Source organism: Anser brachyrhynchus (genome assembly GCF_964034855.1).
Source record: "Anser brachyrhynchus genome assembly, chromosome: 5".
Taxonomy (NCBI): Eukaryota; Metazoa; Chordata; class Aves; order Anseriformes; family Anatidae; genus Anser; species Anser brachyrhynchus.
The window spans coordinates 55,989,723-56,012,394 of record NC_137699.1 but is presented as its reverse complement, the minus strand read 5'-3'; the positions used below and the strand labels follow the sequence as shown (position 1 = coordinate 56,012,394).

At 37.3% G+C, this 22,672-nt stretch overlaps 1 protein-coding gene across 4 annotated transcripts in view; it reads left to right on the top strand.

Moving 5' to 3' along the window:
- The window catches only part of PPP1R13B (protein phosphatase 1 regulatory subunit 13B), a 72,647-nt gene that overhangs the window by 18,183 nt on the left and 31,792 nt on the right, over positions 1–22,672 (top strand). For all 4 annotated transcript variants that reach the window (XM_080596325.1, XM_080596324.1, XM_080596323.1 and 1 more), the window contains exons 2-4: positions 6,976–7,123; positions 15,339–15,458; positions 16,955–17,022. In XM_080596325.1, coding sequence (XP_080452451.1) covers positions 6,976–7,123; positions 15,339–15,458; positions 16,955–17,022 — 336 coding nt within the window. The remainder of the gene's footprint in view (positions 1–6,975; positions 7,124–15,338; positions 15,459–16,954; positions 17,023–22,672) is intronic.

Below are 22,672 nucleotides of genomic sequence, written 5' to 3'. Positions count from 1 at the left end.
GGGTATGGATTTTGTGCAAGCTGACTTGCACAGGATGATTTAATTTGTGACTTTTTTCTGAGCATTCTTTGTGCAGGGTTGGGCATACTGGCATGTCTTATCACCAAAGGGTTGCTTTTTCACCTTTTCACAATTTTTCTTGCATCACACGAGCTGATTTTTCTAGTAAATGAAAATATCAGTCTTAATCAAAGTTTGTTTGAATGATGGGGCTTTGGCTCTTCAATAAGATATGCTTTTGGATGTTTCAGTTAAAACTGTGTTCTAGTTGCACCTTAAATATAGATATAGAGAATGCCTGGGCTCCCAGGCCAGCAGAATCAAGGCTGGGAGGCTATCAAAATGTGCTGGGAGATACTCAGGTCTCTGCTGTGCAAAAGAAGTCTTTTTTTCTTTGCTGACTATTCTCAACGTGGAGTTGTGGCAGCCATGGACTTAACCATGACTTTCTCTGAAATGGCAAAGCACAAGCTCATGAATGGATTTTGTTTTTGAACGCTTCATTAGGGGGAGATGCCTGGTGAGAAGGTAATGTATTCCAATTCCCACGAAACAAAGGGAATAAAGCAGGCATTGCTGCCAGAATTGTGTTCTGTACTTTCAGTCCATTGTGTGTCAGTGTTTTAATAATATACATTTTGTATTTTGGAAGCATCTAATCACTTTTCTGCTGGAAGAGGTGGAGGTTAATGGTCTTGTTTTTTTAAAAATGTTTATACAATGAAGTTTCTAGGTTGATTTAAGGAAAAAAAAGCAAATGAAAAATCTGATAAGACTCAGCAGCTGCTAGTGAGTGTAGCCATATTAAATTATTAGGTATCCAGTGTATTCTTAACTCACAATCAGATAATTCTAAAGATGACAGAAGTTCTTAACAAAGAAGATCTATTGTCCACTGTAGCTTTAATACCAGGAAAAGGAAAGCAGTGGATAGAAAAAAAGTGGGAGAAAAAATAGTGTTTTTCATGTTCTCAGGATGTTTTTTCTTCTTAACCCTTTCTATGCTGTTTGATCTTCATTTTAATCTTAGATTGACTTTTCTAAGTGACTTTGTAGTTGTGGATATAAAGTAAGTTACCTTTGAGAACTGGAATGGTCTTCTGATCCCATTTTTGTCAGGAGCCCCGTATCTGGGTGGAAGCATGGGTTTTAGTTAAAAAGCAGTCATACGTAAAGCAAAAATTGGTTGAATTCATCTTCATCCCTAGAACTTACTGGTTCTCTTTTTTTTTAGTTGAATATTACAAATATTATTAGTGGAAATCAACTCTAACATGTTTTAAATCCTAATATTTCAGCATGTCCTGAAATATTACTTTGCTGGTTGCTTTCTGAAAGCTTAAATAATTCAATTTTCTTAGAGTTAAGGTATCAGGAGATATGTGCTTATATTGGATTATGTTAGCCTGAAACGCCAGCGTTTATTGTGTTATCTGAGTTAGTAAATTAACTTGGGTATAAGGCAATGGAGAGATTTTATGTACAGTTTTTCTACTCAAGCACCAGTGTTTCATGTCTTGGTACCATAAGGTAATCTTTGAGTAAGATGTATTTCTTGTTTCCATGAAAATTGTTGTTAAAGAGGATCTAATTAAAAACATACCTGTTCTTCTGAATTTGAGATACTAGCTAAAGATCAAAAGCATTGTATTTTTTTTTTTAGTAAGATTGCAGAAAAATGGTGAGGAAAAAGACTTGATTCAGACATTGGAGTTTTTAACTTCCTAGGCAATTTTGCAACTAAGAACGTGCATCAGCTGCTGTCTTCTGTTGTTTTTGTGCAGTTCTTGTAGTTTTATTGTGCTAGGGGAGTGCAACTGGTGCTGCAAAACAGGATAGCCTGAAGAAGCTCATAGAGAACAAGGGATGTTAGACTCTCTCACTTGTGGCCCTGTGGGACCTTTGGCGTGGTAGATGAGTTAGATGAGAAGAAAGCATAAAAACACCTGTTCACTGTATGGAGAGTAGAAAGAAGCTGGTGTAAAGGGCTGATTTGGCATCAGTTTCTTGATACTGAGTGAAAAACAATAGGGAGGAAGACTCCATGTCACAATTGGGAAGTGAAGACCAAAAAATTAATGCAGAAAGATGACATGGTCAAAGCCATAGCCTTGAAAAAATCATTTTTATTCATTGCTACTTTTCTTTATAAAAAAAAAAAAGGCATACCAGTGAAAAGTTGAGAAACCGATAGGCACGTTTCCAAGCTCTGAGAGTATTAGCTGGACCATTGATAGGAGAGACTAGCTATGCCTTACATATTGTACAGGAGCGCTGTGGCTGGATTAGGGATACAAGACTGAGAAAATAATTGGTGAAAGATGCCTGTATTACAGCTCATAATGATAGGTATCCTCGTGTTACCATGAATATGAAATCCAGGGAGTCGTTGGAAATAACTGGGTAAGGGCTGTGTGACGGCCATGTGGAACTTGAATTGGTAGCCAGGCATTCACAGGAGATAATTGGAGGTGGTCAGGGCTTCAGATTCATCAGTAAGAGGTCAGGTCTGGACAGATAAAACTGTGTCATCGCTCTGGAAGGTGCCTGTTGAAATTTGTGGGTGACATTATCCAGCTTTGGAAAGAGAGGAGGTAATAAATGAGGATAAGGATCCTGAGGATTTATTCCTCCCTCCTATTTCCATGAGAAACGGCGGGGATGATTACGTGTGCCCTTCACATAACCCAGGAAGTATGATGGGAGAGGGGAACTGGGATGGGAACAGAGAAGCAGAGACAACAGCCTAAGAGAAACATGTGCACCAACCTGACTCCATTGAGTAGAGAAGACCTGGGGAGGATTTTGAGGCTGTCTTAGCAGGAGCTTTCCGGTAAGCTGAGAAATGAGTGAAATAACAGAGTAGTTGGGTTGTGAGGTTGATAGAGCTTATCTGGCGTGGAAAAGACCTGAACTGTGAAGGACTGTAATAGAGGTTGGTGGAGAAGAAAGAGTAGGAAGAGATGGGAATTGATGAAAGCTGGAATAAAGCCATCGGTTTGGAAGGTTTGGAACCAGGGGTTGCAGAGGACAGTAGCAGACAGATAACATTTGTGTATTGAGGAAAGGGTAAAATTTGGAGCTTGGTATTGCTGTGGAAACCAAGTATGATTTAGAAGCACTGGGGTTACATTTCACGAGTCCTGGGCAGATCTTACTGTGTGCCATTGTGGCCATACTTCCAAGATTTTTGATGACTGAATTAAAATGTTGCTATGGTTATGATCTCACTTTTAAGAACCTAGGTTTTTTGCAATTGTTCATGTTTGGAATCCATTTAAAATGAGAAGGATTTACCAGTTCCCCTGTATCCTAATCTCGGGCTAAAAACACTTTTTCATACTGCTAATTTCCTTCAGTGGGTGTACTGTGTATTTCATGTATATGCCTCGCTTGTATTCTTCAGCAGGAAATTTCCAGGCTCCATCAATGCTTCTTTGTATTTTATCACTATGAATTACCTCTGATTATTATTCTGCCTTCACCATAAATAGGGATAGCTATGACACTGACTTGAAAATCTAATTAATACTGCAGTATGTTAATAATTTTCAATATTTTGAGTCTTCCTTTGTATGCTTCAGGCCATCTGTTTCACAGTACAATGTTTCAGTTCCCACGGTGTTACTCCAACCACCTGTTAAAAAATAAATACAAACCCTTACTTAAACAAGTTTGGGAAGTAGTATGGTGGCTGCAGCACCTTGCTGCCTCGTTAGAGGGACACCTTTCCCTGGGCTGTCCCCCAGCTGGCGAGGTGAGTGACAGCGTGCTTTGGAGAAGGCAGTGCTGGGGCAGGCTGAGAGCTGAGGGAGCCGAAAATGTTGGGTTGGAGGTACAGCAAACTTGGGCCTGGTCTTGCAGAGGGGGGATCACGTGTTTATATTGTGGTTGAGGTTTGAATTTATGGAGAATCGACTGAGTTGTATGGGATAACTTGCACCTCCAAGGCCTTTCTTCTTTTTCAGCCGGTCTGCAGATGTAGGCAGATAATCTTGAATACACGAAACAACTTTTCCGGGGCACTATTATCTTTGCAGCAATACAAAAATCGAAACTTGGAAGCCGTGTGAAGCCACGTGATGTTAAGCCGTTCTGTTTAGTCTTTCACAACAAGGTAACAGGTCTTTGGGACAGACCATGAAGAAGCATGTAGCGCCTCTTGATTCTGGGAATGCCAGTGTCCCTGGGCATTCTCATAAAAACTTGGTTTTCATTTTGAAATTACTATCAAGTATTGTGGGGAAACCATTTCAGAATTCTGGCGTTAATAATTGACAGACTGGCGGTGTTTAAATTAAACAGCTATTGCTTTTTTTTTTTTTTTAGGTATTCCTGAAATATAACTGCAGAGGAAAAAGGGAAAAAAGTGTTTATCACCCCTATGGCTAGGAGAAGAACTGGTTAGTTTAAACAGTGGCAAGGAAAGTTTTGACTAGACTTTAAGGAACTTTTCCTTACGGCAGGAATCCTGGATTTCTGGGCTGGATGGTTCAGGGAAGTTGTGGAGTTCCTGCCATGAAAGGCTTTTCAGAACAGGTTGAACAAGCATCTCTGCAGAATAATGGAGGTATAGGTGATCCTGCCCGAGGCCAAGAGACTGGCTCGGATGACCTCTTAAGGTTGCTTCTAAGCCTGGTGTTTTATGTTCATATATGACTCTTCCCCTCTTAAATATGAGGTCAGATTCCACTACTAGAATCTGTATTAGATGTTTATTGTGTAAAAGATTCCACAGCCACTGAGGATTGACTGTGCTTGGATCTTTTTTCATATGTGGAGAAATAACAATTTGAGCTGTAAACAGTAGGTGGTTTCCAGACATCTGCATTATTAACTGTGGTTGTATCCTAGGTCTACAATAGCTCCCTTTAGAGATACTGTTGGAGAAACTCGGGGGTGAGTTCTGGTACATTTACAGCCCTGGCTGACTGCTCCCTGCATTGAAATGCAGTTACTCTGAGAACTTCAGGATACGGCATACAAGCTTGACAGGTTGAGGGAGAGTAGAAAGATGGGCTAAAACAGCCTGGAGGTCTGCTGAGGAGACTGAGGGCTGGGAACCCGGGCTTTCTTGGGACTGGTCCTGTGCTTACGTCTAAAGTTGACAGTGCTGGGATGGAGTGCTCTTGCTCAGTATCTAGCTGTTATTACTGCACATCTCCAGTTGGGTACGTGTAATATGTCCCAGAAATGAGTACTGTTCTGAATGTGAGGTGTGTTGTTTTTTGTTTTTTTTTAAGATCTGCCAATGCAAATTGAAGCACAACTCTGGTTAAGCGGCAAGTGGTTATTTAATGAAGAGCTGTTAAATAATTAGGTTTTATCATTGTGGTTCAATATGTGATATTAAATCTTATTTACAGAGAAAGTTCTTTCAGATCCTCCTGGAAGACAAAATTAATAACTTTGCCACATTCATTAGGGACATCTATTATGGTAGCTATGTCTTAAAGATCACATTATCTCTGCTCCATCCCCTAAGTTTACAGAATGTTGTCATGACTAGCATACTGATGGTAAATTGAGGTGCCGGAGAGTGAGGGAATGATAAAATAGTTAAAAGTATCTGATTAATTTTGAGCAGAAACTGAAGGCTAAGTATCTTTCTGAGAATTTAGTGTTACATAGAAATCTTTGCTTCTGAATACAACCCTCACTGGTCCTCAAACCAGTCTCACTCAGGAATAAAATGAATCTTTTTAGTATTATTGTATTGGGACTCTGCTGTTTGTTTTGTTTCTGTTTCCTTACAAGCCCCTCAGCTGGTAAGGACACGCTTCCAGCTTTTGCAGCAAATGCCATAAGGGCCTACAGACCAAATTCATTGAGAACGCTCTGTAAGGCAGAGGTCCCTAATAGAGGAGCGCAGCAAATGAATGTATTATTAATGGCCATATCAGAACACGCACCGAGGGGGTGAGGTGGGTGAAGGTGATGTGCAGTTTTTGAGTGCTTGACTCTGCAGCAAGGTACATCTGCTGACAGGAGCAGGGATGGGAATAGCTCCAGCTATGTGTATTTGTTCACACCTTTATTTAAGGTGGAGCAAAGTATTTGAACAAAAGTGTACTTCAACTGAGATTAGTGCTCGCTCTTAGAGCTGGGCTTGCTCCTTTATAGATTTGATTGTACTTTCTTCTTTCTGTTTTCCTTGATGTCAAGTTATTTTGAATATTGTTAAGGTGGGGAGGGGAAGAAAAACTATTTTGTGGCAGCTTTCCAACTGGAATAGCTGGGAGCAGTTACTAGAGGGAAAGTAGTCCTTTGATGTTGTACAAGTACAAGTCAGGGAAGCATGCTTAGTGCCTCTGCGGGCAGGTTGCGTGTGCATCTGATCTGGTCAACACAGCAAGCGCAGGGTGGGGGCTAAAGTAGTGTGGAAACAATTGACTTTTCAGAGGTTTTAGCTCTAGCAAGTAACTAACTAAACAAATGCAACCCCTTGCAAAATGTGACACTTTTATTTCCCCTGTTTGTATGGTGGTTTTGTTCTGTTTTACTCCAAGGCTTGCAATCCAACTAAATGTGAGTGGATCTTCAGACAAACTGCAAAGGGTTGCCCACCTGTGGAGCTTTACGTTACTTTACAAAGTATAAATTTATTTGCAACATTTAAATGCTATGATTTAAAACATCTAATATAGCAAAACTTGTTCCTTCCCTCCCAGCCTCATTGTCAGACAGAACTAAACCATTTCAACTAAAATGAAAGAGAAGAAAAAGCACTACCAACCAACCTCCCCAAAAAAACCACCACCAACAAAAAGAAAAACCTTCCGTTCACACTTATCAAAAAAAAATCAACAAAAAGACTAAATCTTTGGCTAAGTTACAAGAAACTGAAAACTATTTTTATGATAGTATTAACCAACCTTAAACATACAGTTGCATTTACAGAGGGTTTATAAATCTTACCCATATTCATATTCTTGTCATGTTTTTGAATATTCTGTTACTTTTTTTTCATTTCAGATGATATTAACCGTGTTTCTGAGCAACAATGAGCAGATTTTGACAGAAGTTCCAATTACACCAGAAACAACCTGTCGCGATGTAGTAGAGTTCTGCAAAGAGCCTGGAGAAGGAAGCTGCCATCTGGCTGAAGTATGGCGTGGAAACGGTAAGCAAAATGTTTGGTGGAAATTGGTTTAAATATTTGTAACAATTAGAAGAAATGGTAAGACTGACTTTTCAGTATTAATAATTTCTAATTGTACTTAAGCATTTTTTTCCTGGCAAACTTTCATGCAGAGCATGGTATTTAGTATCCGTAGAGAGTAATGCAATTCTTGATATTTTTTTCTCCTTGTTTTCCTTTCTCAGGATGGAGTATTTGATAAAAGGCATGTGTAAGATGTGTTAGTCTTCTGTATTTCAGATCTTCAAATTACATAAAGTATGCAGGATCTGCCTTTTAAAAATGGGGGTTTGGAAGGACGGTTGTATTTTCACTTCTAGACGTCGTTTATTTCAAATAGGCATACAGCATATTTAGGATGGGTTTAGGATTTAAATAATTTGTAATGCCAGTGATCTTTTTATACAGGAAATGAGTGAGTGCAGATTACCAACTGGATTCTTTCCCATCCTATTTCCTCACTGTTAGCCACATGATAACAACCTGCAAATTAAGAATGGGTATAACAGAATCATAGAACCATATAATATGTATGGGTTTTTCCTCCTGGATTGTAACTAACAGAAGTTCTTCATACAGAATTGTGCCAGAATTATCTCCAACTTCTTCATGAACATGTACTATCAAAAAATCGATAACTTCCCTTGGGGCAGGTAGTAGTGCCTGTTTTCTATTTGTGTTGTAGTTATTTCACAGAATGATGGGATGAGCAGTCCTTCTCAGGACTGTGTCAAAAAAACCCTATTATGCATTCTGTTTCTAGATGAGTTCTTGCAATTAAGTGTAGTACAAGCTTCCAGGTTATGATAGTGTATCAATATATGAGTAGGATCAGTGAATGGGTGAGGATAATAGGTAGGTTCTTATTCCTCAGTTACTAAGGTTAGCCCTGTTTAAGCTGTTTGTCATCTGTTTTGTATAAAGACTTGATGAGTTCATAAGTTGATATAGAATTCTTATTTTTTATAGAGGGAGTATATTTTGTTCAGGGGCTGTTTATTCATTTTGTCAAGCAGAGAAGTTTATTGCATTATTCAGATGCCTGTGGAGCTTTTAAGTATTAGCAATCTAGAATAGTTTCCTACTGGGATATCTTTTCATTTTTTAGCTGTTCTAAGACTTTATAAGGAGAGAAGGTACCTCGAAATCATTTCCTAATTAGATGGGAATTTTTAGAGTTTAGGTAAGATTAAGCAGAAGGGAGGCTAAGCATGTTTGCAGTTCTTGGCATACAAATTCAGCTTGTATTTATAAAACTGTCTTTAAGAATAAAACTTAGAAGAAGGCTTTTTTTCAAATTGGAAGTTTAGGTAACAGTCAAAATGCCAAGTGTATCATGAATTTATAAACTGGATCTGCACACGCTCGCTTATCCCTAATACTTTGCAACCACTGGTCTGTAAAAGTGTAACATATATGGTATTATTTCTCCTTCTGCTTTCACAATATTTTGAGGGTGTACTTCTCAAAAATGCAGAGAATGTTGTCAGCTAGCTTCAAAAGATGACTGGAAATTCTAGCCAGTGATCCACAGCATCTTTATCAGACGCTTATGCCTTGCAATTCTGGCAAATGTAAGCATGAACTTTCTATAATGACTTCAAACACAGAACATATTTAATTTGTGGATGTAACACATTATTTCTGAAAATGCTGGATATCTGAAGCTAGAAGTTTATATAAAATGTGAAATAAAACTTATCTGAGGAGATGTGATGGAGGAACTAAAACCAAATTTGGGTATCTATCCTGTGATTTGTGTGTCTTTGGTCCCGTTACTCAATGGAGATGTAGGTGTTGCAGTCACTATAGCATTTTTGGTTGGTTTGGGTTTTAAACTGAAACAAAGGTGCTCACACAAATCTATCTTACCTGAGGTGATAAGTGTATGGATTATCTTCCACTGAAAGTATGCAACAGACAGTACTAGAGGGAATAAAATTATAAATAAATAAATAAATGAAATACCTGCTTACATTCCTGGAGCTCTCAAACAGACCTGTACTGTCAGCAAAAAAGATGTCCTGCACACTGTTTTTAAGTCTGTCTGACAGGAATTTCAGGACAAGCATTTTGTTTGCTTTTCTTAGATGTAGGATAGATGGTGGTGTAAAATCTGCGTGTTGATGGTCTCTACTTCTTGCCCCAAAGTCTGTCGATATGTAAGTTTCTCAGTGAAACAACTTGAAATTTCTTTTCAAGAGGATGGGGTGATGATTTTCTTTCAGCTGCTCCTGGGAGCTAAATTAAGCTCCTTCCACTGCAATTTTTAAAAATAATTCTAGCCAGGAGCAGAGATCTGGTGTAGAAAATACGAGACTAAGAAGTTAAAACAAACAACTCAAACCATTGGTTTGGAGTGAGAAGTGGGAAGCAATTTGCAATGAAACTGCTGTATACTGTGCCAGTGGAAGACTATTTTTGTTAGTTTTTTCTCTGTTGTTACATGATAAGGAAATGGTTGAGGAGCTTCCTAAGAGTTGCAAAACAGATTGGGAATCATTTGTATTACAATTAAGAAACTGATTCTTCTTGAAGTTGCATGGCATAAGTGTTCGGTTTACGTGCATTTGGTTTTAGTTTTTCATTCTCTGTTCATATTCTTCTCCGGTTTCTTTAGGTGATTAATAGCTGAAAAAAGGCAACAGCATTTGTGCCTGATATGTCAGTGAATTTTGTAGCACCTTATGCTTACTCAGTTTGAAGTTTCCTCGCTTTGCATGGATTTCTCAGGCTATGGCAGGAGGAAAGAAAAATGTATTTTTCCGTGTTCCCCAGCTATTGCAAGTCACGGTGGGTAAGGAGGTCAAAAGATAGGTATGATGCTAGGAACTTGTAGTGCGTTTCAAAAGAAAATGGATTTCAAGCTTTTAAATCTGTCAGTTACTCAATTATCCACTTCATTTACATCTGGAATGGCCTTTAGCAATTGATATTGTTGGTCGTTCTGAATTTAATTATAGCATAGATGTGACTGTGAAAGAAATGGAAGTACACTTCTAGTATACAACTGCAAACCTGCGTAGGTAAAGATACTTTTCTGATCTTACAGTGAACTCCCAACTACGGACATAATCCATTACTTTGTATTCTGGTTTCCTGTATAGCAGGCATAAACACATTTTTATTACAGACAACAGAATACATGTAATCAGAATAAAAGCAAATTCCGAAGCCTAAAAATTACTCTGTTTTAAATATAAGATATATAGTTTCAACAGAAAGATTTTTGCAATTCTCTATTAAAACATTGATGCTGAATCTGTGTTTTGGTCTTTGGATAGCTAAAATTCGCCCAACCTCAAAACTTTTGCTTCAAAGGAAAGGTGTTTAGCTCATTTCTCAAGTTAATCTTTCAGAATTTTTGTCTAACTAAAAATCGAAGAGTTTTTGCAAGTAATTTTGAATGTATACATAGATTACATTTTTTTCACTTGACTTTTCATAGAAATAATTTTTTAAAAATTGTTAAATCATAGGGATCCATCCTATTAATTACTACTCCATATTCATTCTCCTATTTCACCTTCTTTCTTTTCTTCTGTTTGTGCAATTACTGACAAATATGTTTAAAGCTGTAACAACTAGAAAACATTTAACTGAAGTGGTTTTTTATTCTTAAAGAGCAAGTATTTCCAGAAAATGCTCCTTTGTGCTACCCTAACTTTCAGTAAATGTAAGGTCTAGCTTTCTACCTGCAATTTTTTGAGGTTTAAAGGCTTTAAACTGAAGGAAGGAATGGGGACTTCAGCTCTTTGTTTCTTGTGTCAAATGTTAATGTCCCTTTCCTCTTCCTCTTTCTTTTCCGAGTCTCTTTCATGTGCCTAAGTTGTTACAAATGATTACTACGTCATTTTTCATCTCTCAGTACTGCTGCAGCTTGCTCTCTAATTTAGGGCTGCGTATTCCAAATTGTTTTGGTGGAAGTATTGCAAAAGTAATAGAAAATCTTTCCCGTTTCTCTCCATGGTCATGTCTGAAAATTACTAGTTTTGATTCTTCAAGTCTATGATGTAAACAGGATCTTTTATTTTGAAAAGCTCCTAAAGCTCCTAGGATCAGGGCCTTAGAAGTAAAGGGAGACCAGCTTAACCAGCAGCCATGCTGCAGCCACTACTCACCATTCCAGAATTAGCCCAACCCTGTTCAGACATCCAGTTTCTTAGTACTCGTTATCAAGCATCATTACTTACTATATTTAGCTGACGGTCTTTTTATTTAGGAAAAATTCCCAAAGCTTCAGATCTTCGGTGTCCTAAAGTCTATGAACTAAGCCATTTAGGTACTTTACCCATTGTGGTCTTTAGAAGATTCTTGCTGCAATTTTAGTGGATGTGCTTGAAAGCACTTGAAATCTTACCTCACTCTAGGAGCTGAAAAACCTGAAAATCATGTTTTTAAAATTCCTTTTTAAGAACTGAGTTTTAATAAGCTCCTGACCTTACCCTTGTATTTACAGACACTATTTACAATATTTCTTGGGAGTCCACTTGAGTGAGGTACAAGGAAAGGAAAATAAAAGCTTCTGTGTTTTTAAATAGTGTTTTGGTTTTTGTTTATTTGTTGTCCTTTTCCTTTTTTTTAGGAAAGGAGTTGGCTGATGAATATAATTACTTTGTGTTTTAAATGACCCTTCCCCACTGAAAGCAGTTGGAGCTAACTGTGGCTGCATTGTGTTAATCGCTGTACTTGGAGTCGTGTAAAATTCTTTTAATCTAAGAAAAAAATGGGATCCAGCATGCGCACTAAATAGTAAATAAATTACAGGGGCTACACAAGGGTATTTTTTTATTTGTTTGGATTATGAATTCTGAAAAATCTTCAGAAGCATTAGCAGTAAATGTAGTAGTAACACACAATAGTCAAGAATGTTTGTAATACAGAAGAATAATATGTTTCTTCTAACCTTCAGAAAGGTATTTTATTGGATAATTCTGAAATTGAATAGCTTGTCTCTGCAAATAACTTTAGATATTTCATTGTATATTAGCTGAGTGTTTTACAAAATACATGCTTTATTGCCTGTTCTCTAAACTTGATCTTGCACATATTGGATAATGGGATTATATGGGTCACTGTTGCATTCTTCTGCCTGCTCTTTTTGTTTGGCTTCTCTTTTGCTTCCCTATTTTTCCATTCCATTAGAACTATTTTCTCCTTCTTCAAAGACCTGTCCAGAAATATCGGAATGCTTGAAGCTCTCTTTACACTGTGAATAGCCAAGGATAAATAAAGGGGGAAAAAAAGCTACTAGAGAGTGCCCAAAGGAGGGCTACGAAGATGGTGAAGGCTTGGAGGGGAGGATGCAGGAGGAGGGGAGGGTGTACGAGGAGCAGCCGAGGTCCCTCGGTTTGTTCAGCCTTGAGCAGAGCAGGCTGAGGGGAGGCCTCATGGCGGCCTGCAGCTCCCTCACGAGGGGAGCGGAGGGGCAGGCGCTGAGCTCTGCTCTCTGGGGACAGCGACAGGACCCGAGGGAACGGCATGGAGCTGGGACAGGGGAGGGTCAGGCTGGGGGTTAGGGAAAGGTTCTGCACCTAGAGGGTGCTCGGGCACTGGGACAGGCTCCCCAGGGAGGTGGTCATGGCACTGAGCCTGTCAGCGCTCAAGCAGCGTTTGGACACTGCTCTCAGACACGTGGGCTGGTTTTGGGGTGGTCCTTTGGGGACCCAGGAGTTGGACTCGATGATCCTTGTGGGTCCCTTCCAACTTGGGATATTCTGTGATTCTATGAAGGTAAGAGGTATGGAGAAAATGAAAAGTGATCAGCTCCAAACATGAATATTTAAGGACAAGCAATTATGTCTTGTCATAATTTAATTACATTGTGTGAAGAAGCACCCCTATTGTTTAAGGTGTAGAACTCATTGTCACAGGATGCCAGAAGCTCAAGGGATCTGACAGGATTGGCATAGGCACCGGTAGAGGACAGAACCCCTGGATATCGAACATGTGGCTGATGACGTGGGATTTTGCTTGATCTTAGGAAGTCTCTCAAGGCCTGACTTTGAAGCTAGAAGGGTAGATTAGGGAAAGGATCAGTTTTTGCTTATTCTATTTCTTATGCTGCTTCCACAAGCAAATACTGCTTGCTGGTACTGGAAAGAGGAGACAGGCCCATGTGGACAGGTGATCATTCTACAGAGATGACTTGTGTTTTGATGCCTACTATAATCAGTATCATTTTATCTGTATCCTTGGCTGTACACAGTGTAAAAAGACTGGAAATAGAATAAGGAAAAAGCATATGGAGACTTTTTTTTTTTGAGGAGGTGCCCTAGAGGTGTTTTCATCTGCAGAGTATTTTTAATCAGCTTTGTAGTTTTCAGATGGACAAAAAAAAAACAAAAAAAAACACCACACCACTTCCCCCTTAAAAAGAGAAGGGGGAAAAAAAAAAAGGCGAAAGAGTATCTGACAATCCAAGCTTAAGAAATTTTCTCCAAATCCCAAACTGTGGTAGCATTTGCAGAGCTGTATTTTCTACTTTTGAAATAACTGTAGAATTGAGTGAAATTGAATAACTGAATTTTCCTAAAAGCTTGTTACTGTGTATAGAAAAGAAATATACCAGTTACATACCAGATATTATCCAATAACAATATAATTATAGTGTTATCTTTTCGCTGTACCTTCTAGTATGTGAATTTGTCTGATCTTGTCATAAAATCCATTGTGTTGGATCATGGTATTTCTGTATCTTCAATGTAAAACATTTCTTTTAGTTCTAGCTGAAAACTACTTTCCTTGGAAGGCATAGTTTTCTTGGACTTTTGCTTGATTTGAAGGAAATGACTAATGTAGAATGGGACACGATCTTGGCTTTTTGTTTTCTTAAATGGTTTAACATACAGTGCCTTAGGGTGTGCTCATTTGTATATTGGGAAGATCTTAGCAAGGCATTGGTGAGATCAAGGTATTTGACAGGACGATTGCAGTATTAAATATATTTTGAATCAAGTGATCCAAATGCATTGTCTTCAAAATACTACAATAAAGTATCCCAGTAGTGTCAACATGTGTATACATTTACACAGTTCATTATAAAAGGTAGCTTGTAATGTGTTTTGTCTTTTGTTTTTTCCTTTAATCCTTCCTTCCAAGCTTTCTTGAAGGTATCTGTTATATCTTTGTATCATTTTTGTCATCTTGCATCAAATGGGTTAAATATGAAATGGTTAACATTGTTGGCAGTGTCCTGCTTGGTAGGAGTTCGCGTGGTTTGAGTTTTGGGGACAGAAAGGGTTTTCCTTTCAACAATGAAGAACGCAAACTCCACCTTCTGGTTTCCATCCAAGCCTGTTTTTCTGTAGTAATAGTGGCTTGTATGAAGTGTATGTAGGACAACTAATTTAGATCTTTTCTAATGTCACTGTGTCATTTGTTGTATTCTGATCAGGAGAGATCTCTTAATACTGTGCTTAGTATTAGGAAGCTCTTAAGCTTTTTCTTACCTTTAATCAAAGTACTTCAAAATAAGTTCAACAATAATTATAGAAACCGTGAAAATTTTTCTTTTGAAATACGTATTCATTTTGAAATACTATATACAAAGCGCATAGCATCCTAGTAATAGAAGATTTGATTTTGAAGAAATAACTGTACTATGAGAATGTTCTACACTTCTGGGGAAAACAAAGACTTATTGTTGTGTAGAACAGCGTTTATCTCTTCAAAGATTTGCCAATAATTTCACGTGTACTAGAAGTTAACATCCAGCCTAGTGTATTGGAGTGGAAGTACTCACCCAAGTCCTTAGTAGGTGAAATGTCAATACAATGACTTGGTTTTTAGTCTGTGTGGAAGCCCTGAGGTTCAAACTGAATGAATCATCTGCATAATAGAGCAAAATATCCATCTGCTGTTGGGGAGCAAAGATCAGCGTTGTGAAAAAGGTTGTGATGAAGAATTCCTGACATAGCTAAACTAAGGTTTGTAGACACTTAGTTTTTGTATGGCTCTGCAAACTGGTTATGTACTGCTGTTAAGCAGTGACCTGTGTTACAGTGATAGGCAAGCTTTTAACACAGTGCCGCTACTTTCTGTTGGTGTATGCTTGCTTCTTCGACTTTGCATAAGTGAAAACACATTGGATGGACTGAATTACTACAAAAAAGACATTCTTATTTTTAATGTTCTATAAAACTTTGCTTAACTTAAAACAGTTGTGATAGACTTGGTTATTTTTTATTGTTTTTAGAACGTCCCATACCCTTTGATCATATGATGTATGACCACCTGCAGAAATGGGGTCCCCGGAGGGAAGAGGTGAAATTTTTTCTTCGTCATGAGGAATCGCCAGCTGAAAGTAATGAACAGAGTAAGTACACTTACCTTATAATGCTGTTACCTAAATATCTAAAATGTTTTCTGAAGTGATTTCAAATATCAATTGTTTGAGTAAATTTTGGTAGATATAGGCAATACAACTTCCTTACACCAAAGTCTTTTTGAACATTGTTCAATGTCATGTTGATTGATGTTCTCAAATTCCCTAATCTAGAATAATTTCTATTAATCTGAGTAATGCTTTTGTAGTAAGAATGGTTTCTATTCTGCTTAGTACTGATCCAAAAATGTGAGTGAAGATGAGAGACTTAATGCGTTTTTGCTTGTTGAGAGAAAGTCGCAATGTTTTTGTGAGGGTGGGATTGTTCTTCCTGACTTCCTGCTCTTTGTTGCACCCACAAAAAAGATTCGGTAAACCACTTTGCATCCTTTAGAAACAAATCTCTTTTACAGACATCATCAGCAGAGGTCTCACAAGCTTTACTTTCTCTGTACTTTCTGTAGATATATTTATTGGTAGCAATAATTCACACCTTGAAAAATACCTGGTCTGTCTGTTTCTGCAGGAAAAAGTCTTTATATAAAAAAAAGTCATACTACATTAGGGGCTTTCTTTAAAGACTGGGATAAAAATAAAAGTATTTCAATTTTCTGATCTAACTAGTGCAGACTGCTTAATTTATGAGAAGATTTTTGAGGCTGTGCATTATATACTTTATGGCTCTCAGACTGCCTGAGAGAGAGGAAAGGAAACTCAAAGTAAGTTGTATATTTGCATGCTCAGACAATCCTCACTCATTCATCTAACCTGAGTACTTCAGACAACCGAATTTCAAGTTTTGGCTAAGTCCTTATTGCTTTGAGCTGGGGTTTCTCTTCATATCTCTAAGTGGCTGCTGGTTGCTTTGAGTGCCAGAAGTAGCAAGTCCATTAATATATAAGGATTTGCACATATGTTAATTAGATACTTTGTAAAATAGTTAGTCATCCTTTGGGCGATTCCAATTTAAAGTATGTTAAGAAATTCAAGATACACCTGAAGCCACATTTACATGTACAAAGAAAATGTCCCTTCTGAAGCATGCATGTGAGGCTTTTTAATTCATTATTGACCTGTGGATCAATTTGTAGAATAAAGTTGTTTACAAGGCATTGTAGAAGCTTCTTCTAATATATTAACTTCTAGTACATTCAGTGGAGCTACTTCTTGTGGACACAGAAGTATGAAACTTCAGTAGTCATGCTCAGTACATTCCTTTTCATAATATCATTGCCAAAACACGTCAGAAAATTAGGCCTACATGTCTATATCTTTAATAGAGGAAGTCTGTGGAGTAATGTCATATTTCTGCTGACTCCACTGCGTACAGAGAATAACCTAATGAGAGAGTCAAAACTAGCAGAATGAAAATTCATAGGTAAAATGTTCTGTAAAAAAAAAAAATCATTAAAAGTACAGATTAAAGACTGTGAACCAGTTGTGTTGAAAACTGAACTGTGCACTACGAATGATAACTTTACTTTTAGGTGGACGACAAGCCCAGAACCAAAGAAATGGAATAAACATACCTGTGGAGAAGCGTACAGAGAATGGGGTAAGTAATAAATCGTACAGGTTTTCAATCAACTCAAATATTTAAGTTTTAAAATTTCTTGGTTTGCAAAATCTGTTGTAGGCACCAGTGGAAAATGTCTAATTCTTGTTCTGTTGTGGTTTTCATGAACAGCTGTAAATTTTCTGCCTAGCAAGAAATTCACTTCTGTGACGTGAGAAGCCATCAGTCTTATTAATTACTGCATTTTCTCACCTGCCTTCATCTCTTACTCATCCTGTATGAGGAAAAAAACAGCTATATTACTCTTGCATATGAGTATTGCCTGTCCAGGCATCTTTTCTTGATTGTTTTTTCTCACTAATACTGGTTTTGTGACTTAGCCTCATAAGGTAAAACATGAAAATGTATCTATGGATTGGAATGTTTTCAAACGCTGATAGAAGAGGTTACATACCCCTCAGAGCCACCTCTTTATACTGGTTTGCACACTAGGTTCATTTCTATGCCTTTAAAAAAAAATCATTTTATGAAGTTGCTAATTTAAAATACATATTGCATAGCATAGAGTACCAGTTTGGTGGCATTCAGTGAATTATGGCTTGAACATCATCTCTTTTACAAGTAAAATATAGGTTATCTCTTTCAAAATTACCATGGCTTAAAAACCTGTTTCAGAGTTGGAATTCCCTTTACTTTCTTCTCTCCCCTCTCATTCTCAATTCTAATAAAGACTCAACAGACCATAATCTGTTCTCATTCACTCAGGACCATTTTGCTGCATCTTCTGAGGCACTATAGGTATAGTTGATTATTCTTTAACGTTTTTGAATTTCAAGAAGAGTTGAGCTCACTAATTCATAGTTGTATTGGCTATGTTGGAACACTGTTGATTTCTAAATGTGCCTTAGAGCTCTTTTGTCTGGGTAAAATAACACTTCAAAGAAGTTTAAAGACAAACAAAACTAACCAGATTTTTCAAGTTGAGATGTCTTAAAAAATCAACTAAAATGTTAAAAACAGTTGTGCAGGTTAAGTGATTCTGTCCTTGTATATTGCCTAACAATTGGCATCTAAAATCTCTTACGTGCATCTAAACATGCAGCAGCAAAGTTGTAGGTTGTGGGTTTTTTTTCCATTCAGCTGTTTAGTCACTTTGCAGCTGTTAGCAGCTGGTTTTATATATGGTACGTGGGGCTATTGGAAGGAGTCTTTTTCCCTATTCAAAACAGTTAATCATGTATTGCTTTCTACATTTCTTTTCTGTAGAGAACACTAGCTGATAACATCATCTACATGGATCTGTTATTCCTGCTTCCATTGTCGTATTGACAATGTAATGAGATCATAGAACTATAGTATGCTAAGGGAACATAACTCTTTAATGACCTTCTGAGATCCATTCCTCATAGCTCGTATACTTCATTTGAAACGACAATTTCTGGAAATCAGAACTGGCATGTGCAGTATGCCTTCTAATCGTACTTCTTGGCAGCACTGAACTGTGTGTTTAGTTTGATTTGATGTTAATTGTATGGGTAGAGCTCAGACCTGGTAACTTGATAAACACTGCTACTTGTGTGCCATTCAGTATATACTGAAAAAAATATATGTTTGGCCACAAAATTAAAAGTAATTAGGGAACTGATCATTTTTAATATATACTTTTAGTAAGTTCCTGAAATTACTAAAAGATGAGAAGGACCTGAAGGGATTTTTATTATAAGTTTTGAGGGGTTTTATGCCATAAATGGTACAAATCAGGTTCTGAAAGTTATAAAACTCAGATTTTTCAATTGTACCAAGTTTTAAATGGGAAGGGGAGGGGGGAAAAGAGGTGGCTTCGGGATCAAGGATTTAATCAGCTTACACTTACATAATGCATTAGGCTTATTCATTGTTACTGGCATGCTGAATGTTAGACTAGCCCTAAAATCAATACAAACCAATGGAACGTTGAAGACAGCTCAAATCTTACCAAATATTCTGCATTGAGGTATATTTTTACTATGTGTATTGTTTTAATGATGAAATGATTGATTTTTATTTAATATTGGGATAGAGTTGGAAGTGTGACATGCATAGAAAACTTTTAGATACGTTTGCTTTCATGTTTGAATCAGTAGTCTTGGAAAAAATGATGGGTAATCTGTCTGGAATTCAACTTGGATAACTTTATGAATTGGTATTTTGTCACATGCCATGTTTTTTCTGTTCTGTGAAAGTCTTGTGTGCGTGATCAGCAATTAGTTGAATAACAGTGAACTTTTAACATCACAAGATTACATAAATGCATGAATTTTATCAGATAATCTTCTAAATGAAGATTGAATGTTAAAAATGGAATAGGCTATGTCTCTTCATACCGTCAAATGTGCTTTGTTGTGAAAAGAATACTTATCTGTAAGTGCTCATCTGAGAGCTTTGCATCTACATAACAAAGTCTAAGGAAAAATTATGTGAGTGGTTCTCTTATTCCTGAAATGACCTCTCGGTGGGTTTGCTCTTGTTTACAATTTTCCTCTTGGAAGTGGAATTATGCTGTAATCAGGGCCTGATCTCTTTCCACCACTATCCTGAAGGTATACTTATGTGGAGATAAGACTTACATAACTAAACATTTTCCTTTGCTGGGGAGATTGGTTGGTGTCTCGAGGGATTCACTTCTCTGAGAACAGCTGCCTCTTCCATTCTTTTGCATGTGTAGCTGAGCCAGTTTGATTTGGACACAATTTGTAACAAGGGAAATTCTAATTAAATATCAGGGAAAATCTTTTCTCAGTGAGAGTAGTCAGACTTTGGAACAGATTACCTGGAGTCGGTGGAATTTCATCCTAGTAGAGGTTCAGAATTTAACCTAATTTAGTCCTGAACAATCTGAGCAACTTTGAGCAGGGTTGATTGAACCAGATTACTTTGAGAAGCTCCTTTTAACATAAATTTATTTTTTGGATTCTGTGATCCTCATTATGCTGATGCTTCAAATGTCCTTCTACCGTTTAGTCATTTCCTGCCTTTTATCGGTGGCCATGAAACAGTGGCCGTAGAATGCTGGGTTTTGTTTTCTTACAGATATCCTAGCGTGATCCAAGCTTCATTCCATAGAAATGACAGTGGTCTGAACAGTGAGAGAGAGCAAATACAGTTCTATCCACTGGAGGTCAGTGGTACACAGGAGAGGGACTGGGAGCCACCCTATCAGTCATCAGTAGGAAAAATGGATCACAGTCTTACATAAAGGAAGTCCTGGAAACAGGACTGACCTGATGATGACAGTTTTCCAGGTGAAAAGGTAATCTAATGTTTGAGAAACTCATTGGAAACGAGAAAACAAGAAAGCAAATGCAGTTCAGGAGAAAAAAAGGATGGAGTGCAGGGACACAATAGAAGAAAAGTGCGTGGGACAGAACAGAACTACATTAGTGTGGTGAAAACAGTCTGTACATGATGGCAGATACTCATTTGCAGGAATTGCATAATTTATATTATTTTTTTACTTGTTAATGTACTTAAGGAGAATAAAATATCAGTTTGTACTCTTATGTACCATTGTTTCTTTAACTCATTTTGTTCTTCCTAATATCCTAATATTAAATTTGCCTTCCCCCCCCCCCCCCCATTTAGGGAAACTGGTATCTATGTGCTTTTATCTTGATAGATACTGACTGAAACCTTTGCCGAGAAATGCAAAGAACCTGATTTCATTGCTCCCTAGGAAACTTTTGGCTTTAGTGTAAACCAAAACCCCAAACTGGAAAATCAGTCCTTTAAATTTTCTTAGTCTTGAAATTATGACCAATACATATAGCTGAGAATTAACATTTTTTTTGCTGTTAGCTAACAGAAGTGAACTTCACTGTTTATGTTTAAGTGGCTCCAGTCAGGCTTTTAGCAGAAGGTTTACAACACGTAGCCCAATTGTTTTAGTATCAGGAGAATCTTATAATTTCACACTCATGGAATTTCTATTAACAGGTAAGTAAAATCTTCTACGTTTATGTACACACAAAGCTCTTCTGGTAGTACTGATTTAACTTGGGAGCAGTTATGCTCTTATTGGCAGAACCATCCAATGCAATCAGTTTCTCTGCAGTGAAAGTAGTAGTAAAGAACATACGCTGCTTTTGAGTTCCCTTGTTAAGGCTTGTCAAATTCTAGGCTTAGAATTTAGATAGATGTATATAGCTCGTGCCAAAATTCTTAAGTGGAATTGTTTGTTGTTTATTAATTTTAGTTATATGATCCATACAACTGCAACCACGTAAAAAGGCATTAAACATCTTACATACAGTCTGTCCATGGATTTGTCAGTTAGACAATTAAATTTTTTTAAACATGTTCTAACAATCTTCTGATAAGCTTCAGAAATGGCTGAACAGTTTTTACAAGGTTAGTTGTACCGCTTTCCATAGCCTGTCAGGCAAAGATATGCCAAAATCTCATTGTGAAGGGGGTGAAAAAAAACAAACAAGTTAGGTTTTTTAGTAGTAAACTCAGGAGAAGGGGAATATATTATACATAATTGCTTAAAGTTTCTCATTTGAAATGTTGAGGGATAAAGAGCTTAGTCTGAAATAGAAATTGCTCTTCAGATCTGAGCTACAAATAAAATTTGATAATAGCTTGTAAGTATCAAGTACTTCTCTTCGTAATATTTAATGATGTATTTGGAAGAGGCTGCTATTCACAGAAGGTAAGTTTTAATGGCATTTGTTTAAAATGAGCAAGTTACAGTGTCAGTCATGGAAATCTAGATACTTTCAGGGGTCTCATAGCATAGTCTAAGCAAATAATTTCATTAAAAGATGACACAAGGAATTCTAGCAATTTGCTGGCATTTTTTTTTTTTTTTTTCCTGAGGAAACTTCCATGCAGGCTTCCTGGAACATTTTGACCATGTAAAAAGCTGTTAATTAAATCAGATCCAAGGCTTCCCAATTTTCTGCTGCAATTTTGTGTGTTGCTTTTGTTAAAGAGCCAGATTTGTTGTATATGTCACTATTTACCAAGGGTGTTCACTGTTGTAAGACATTAATTCCTAAAATTCTTTTTACTTGTTAGATAGGGGAGCCTCTACCTGCACCTTCAGTTCAGACATCTACTTCAAGCTGGGGGTCAGCTAAACAGATTTAACAAACAAAAAAAAAAAAGGATTAATCTGATCTGTCTGAAGCATTTTCCTAAAAGCTTGCTGTATCTTGCTCTTCCAAAAAAAAGAATAGTAATAATAAATAAATAGAAAAGCTAATCCAACTAAGAAACTTCAGGGGAGGGGGGGAATTAAATGAGGGGAAAAAAAAAAAGGCAGTCTAAAGCTAATTTCGATTAAAAAAAAAAAAAAAAAGCTCTTGAATTCTTGCAGGACTAGAAATCCCAGTCTCTTCACACCTCAGTAAAGGATAGTTTGTCTGGAAACATCCGTACAAGTTTAATAACTGTGTGATCTCATAGAATGAACTTCTGTGAAACTGTAGGAAATTCAGATGCTCCTGACTTGGTATTTTACTCTGAGGCTTTTTGTAATCTTTTTAGGCAAAATTGCATCATTCTGGGATTTGGAATGTCACGAGCAGTGCTTTGACAAGTCCTGTGATTTCTCAAATGTATTCCAGTTTATAGTGGATGAAGTTACTAGATGCTTACACTTGATGAAAATAATCATCACATTTTATTTACTATGTTACCATTTTCC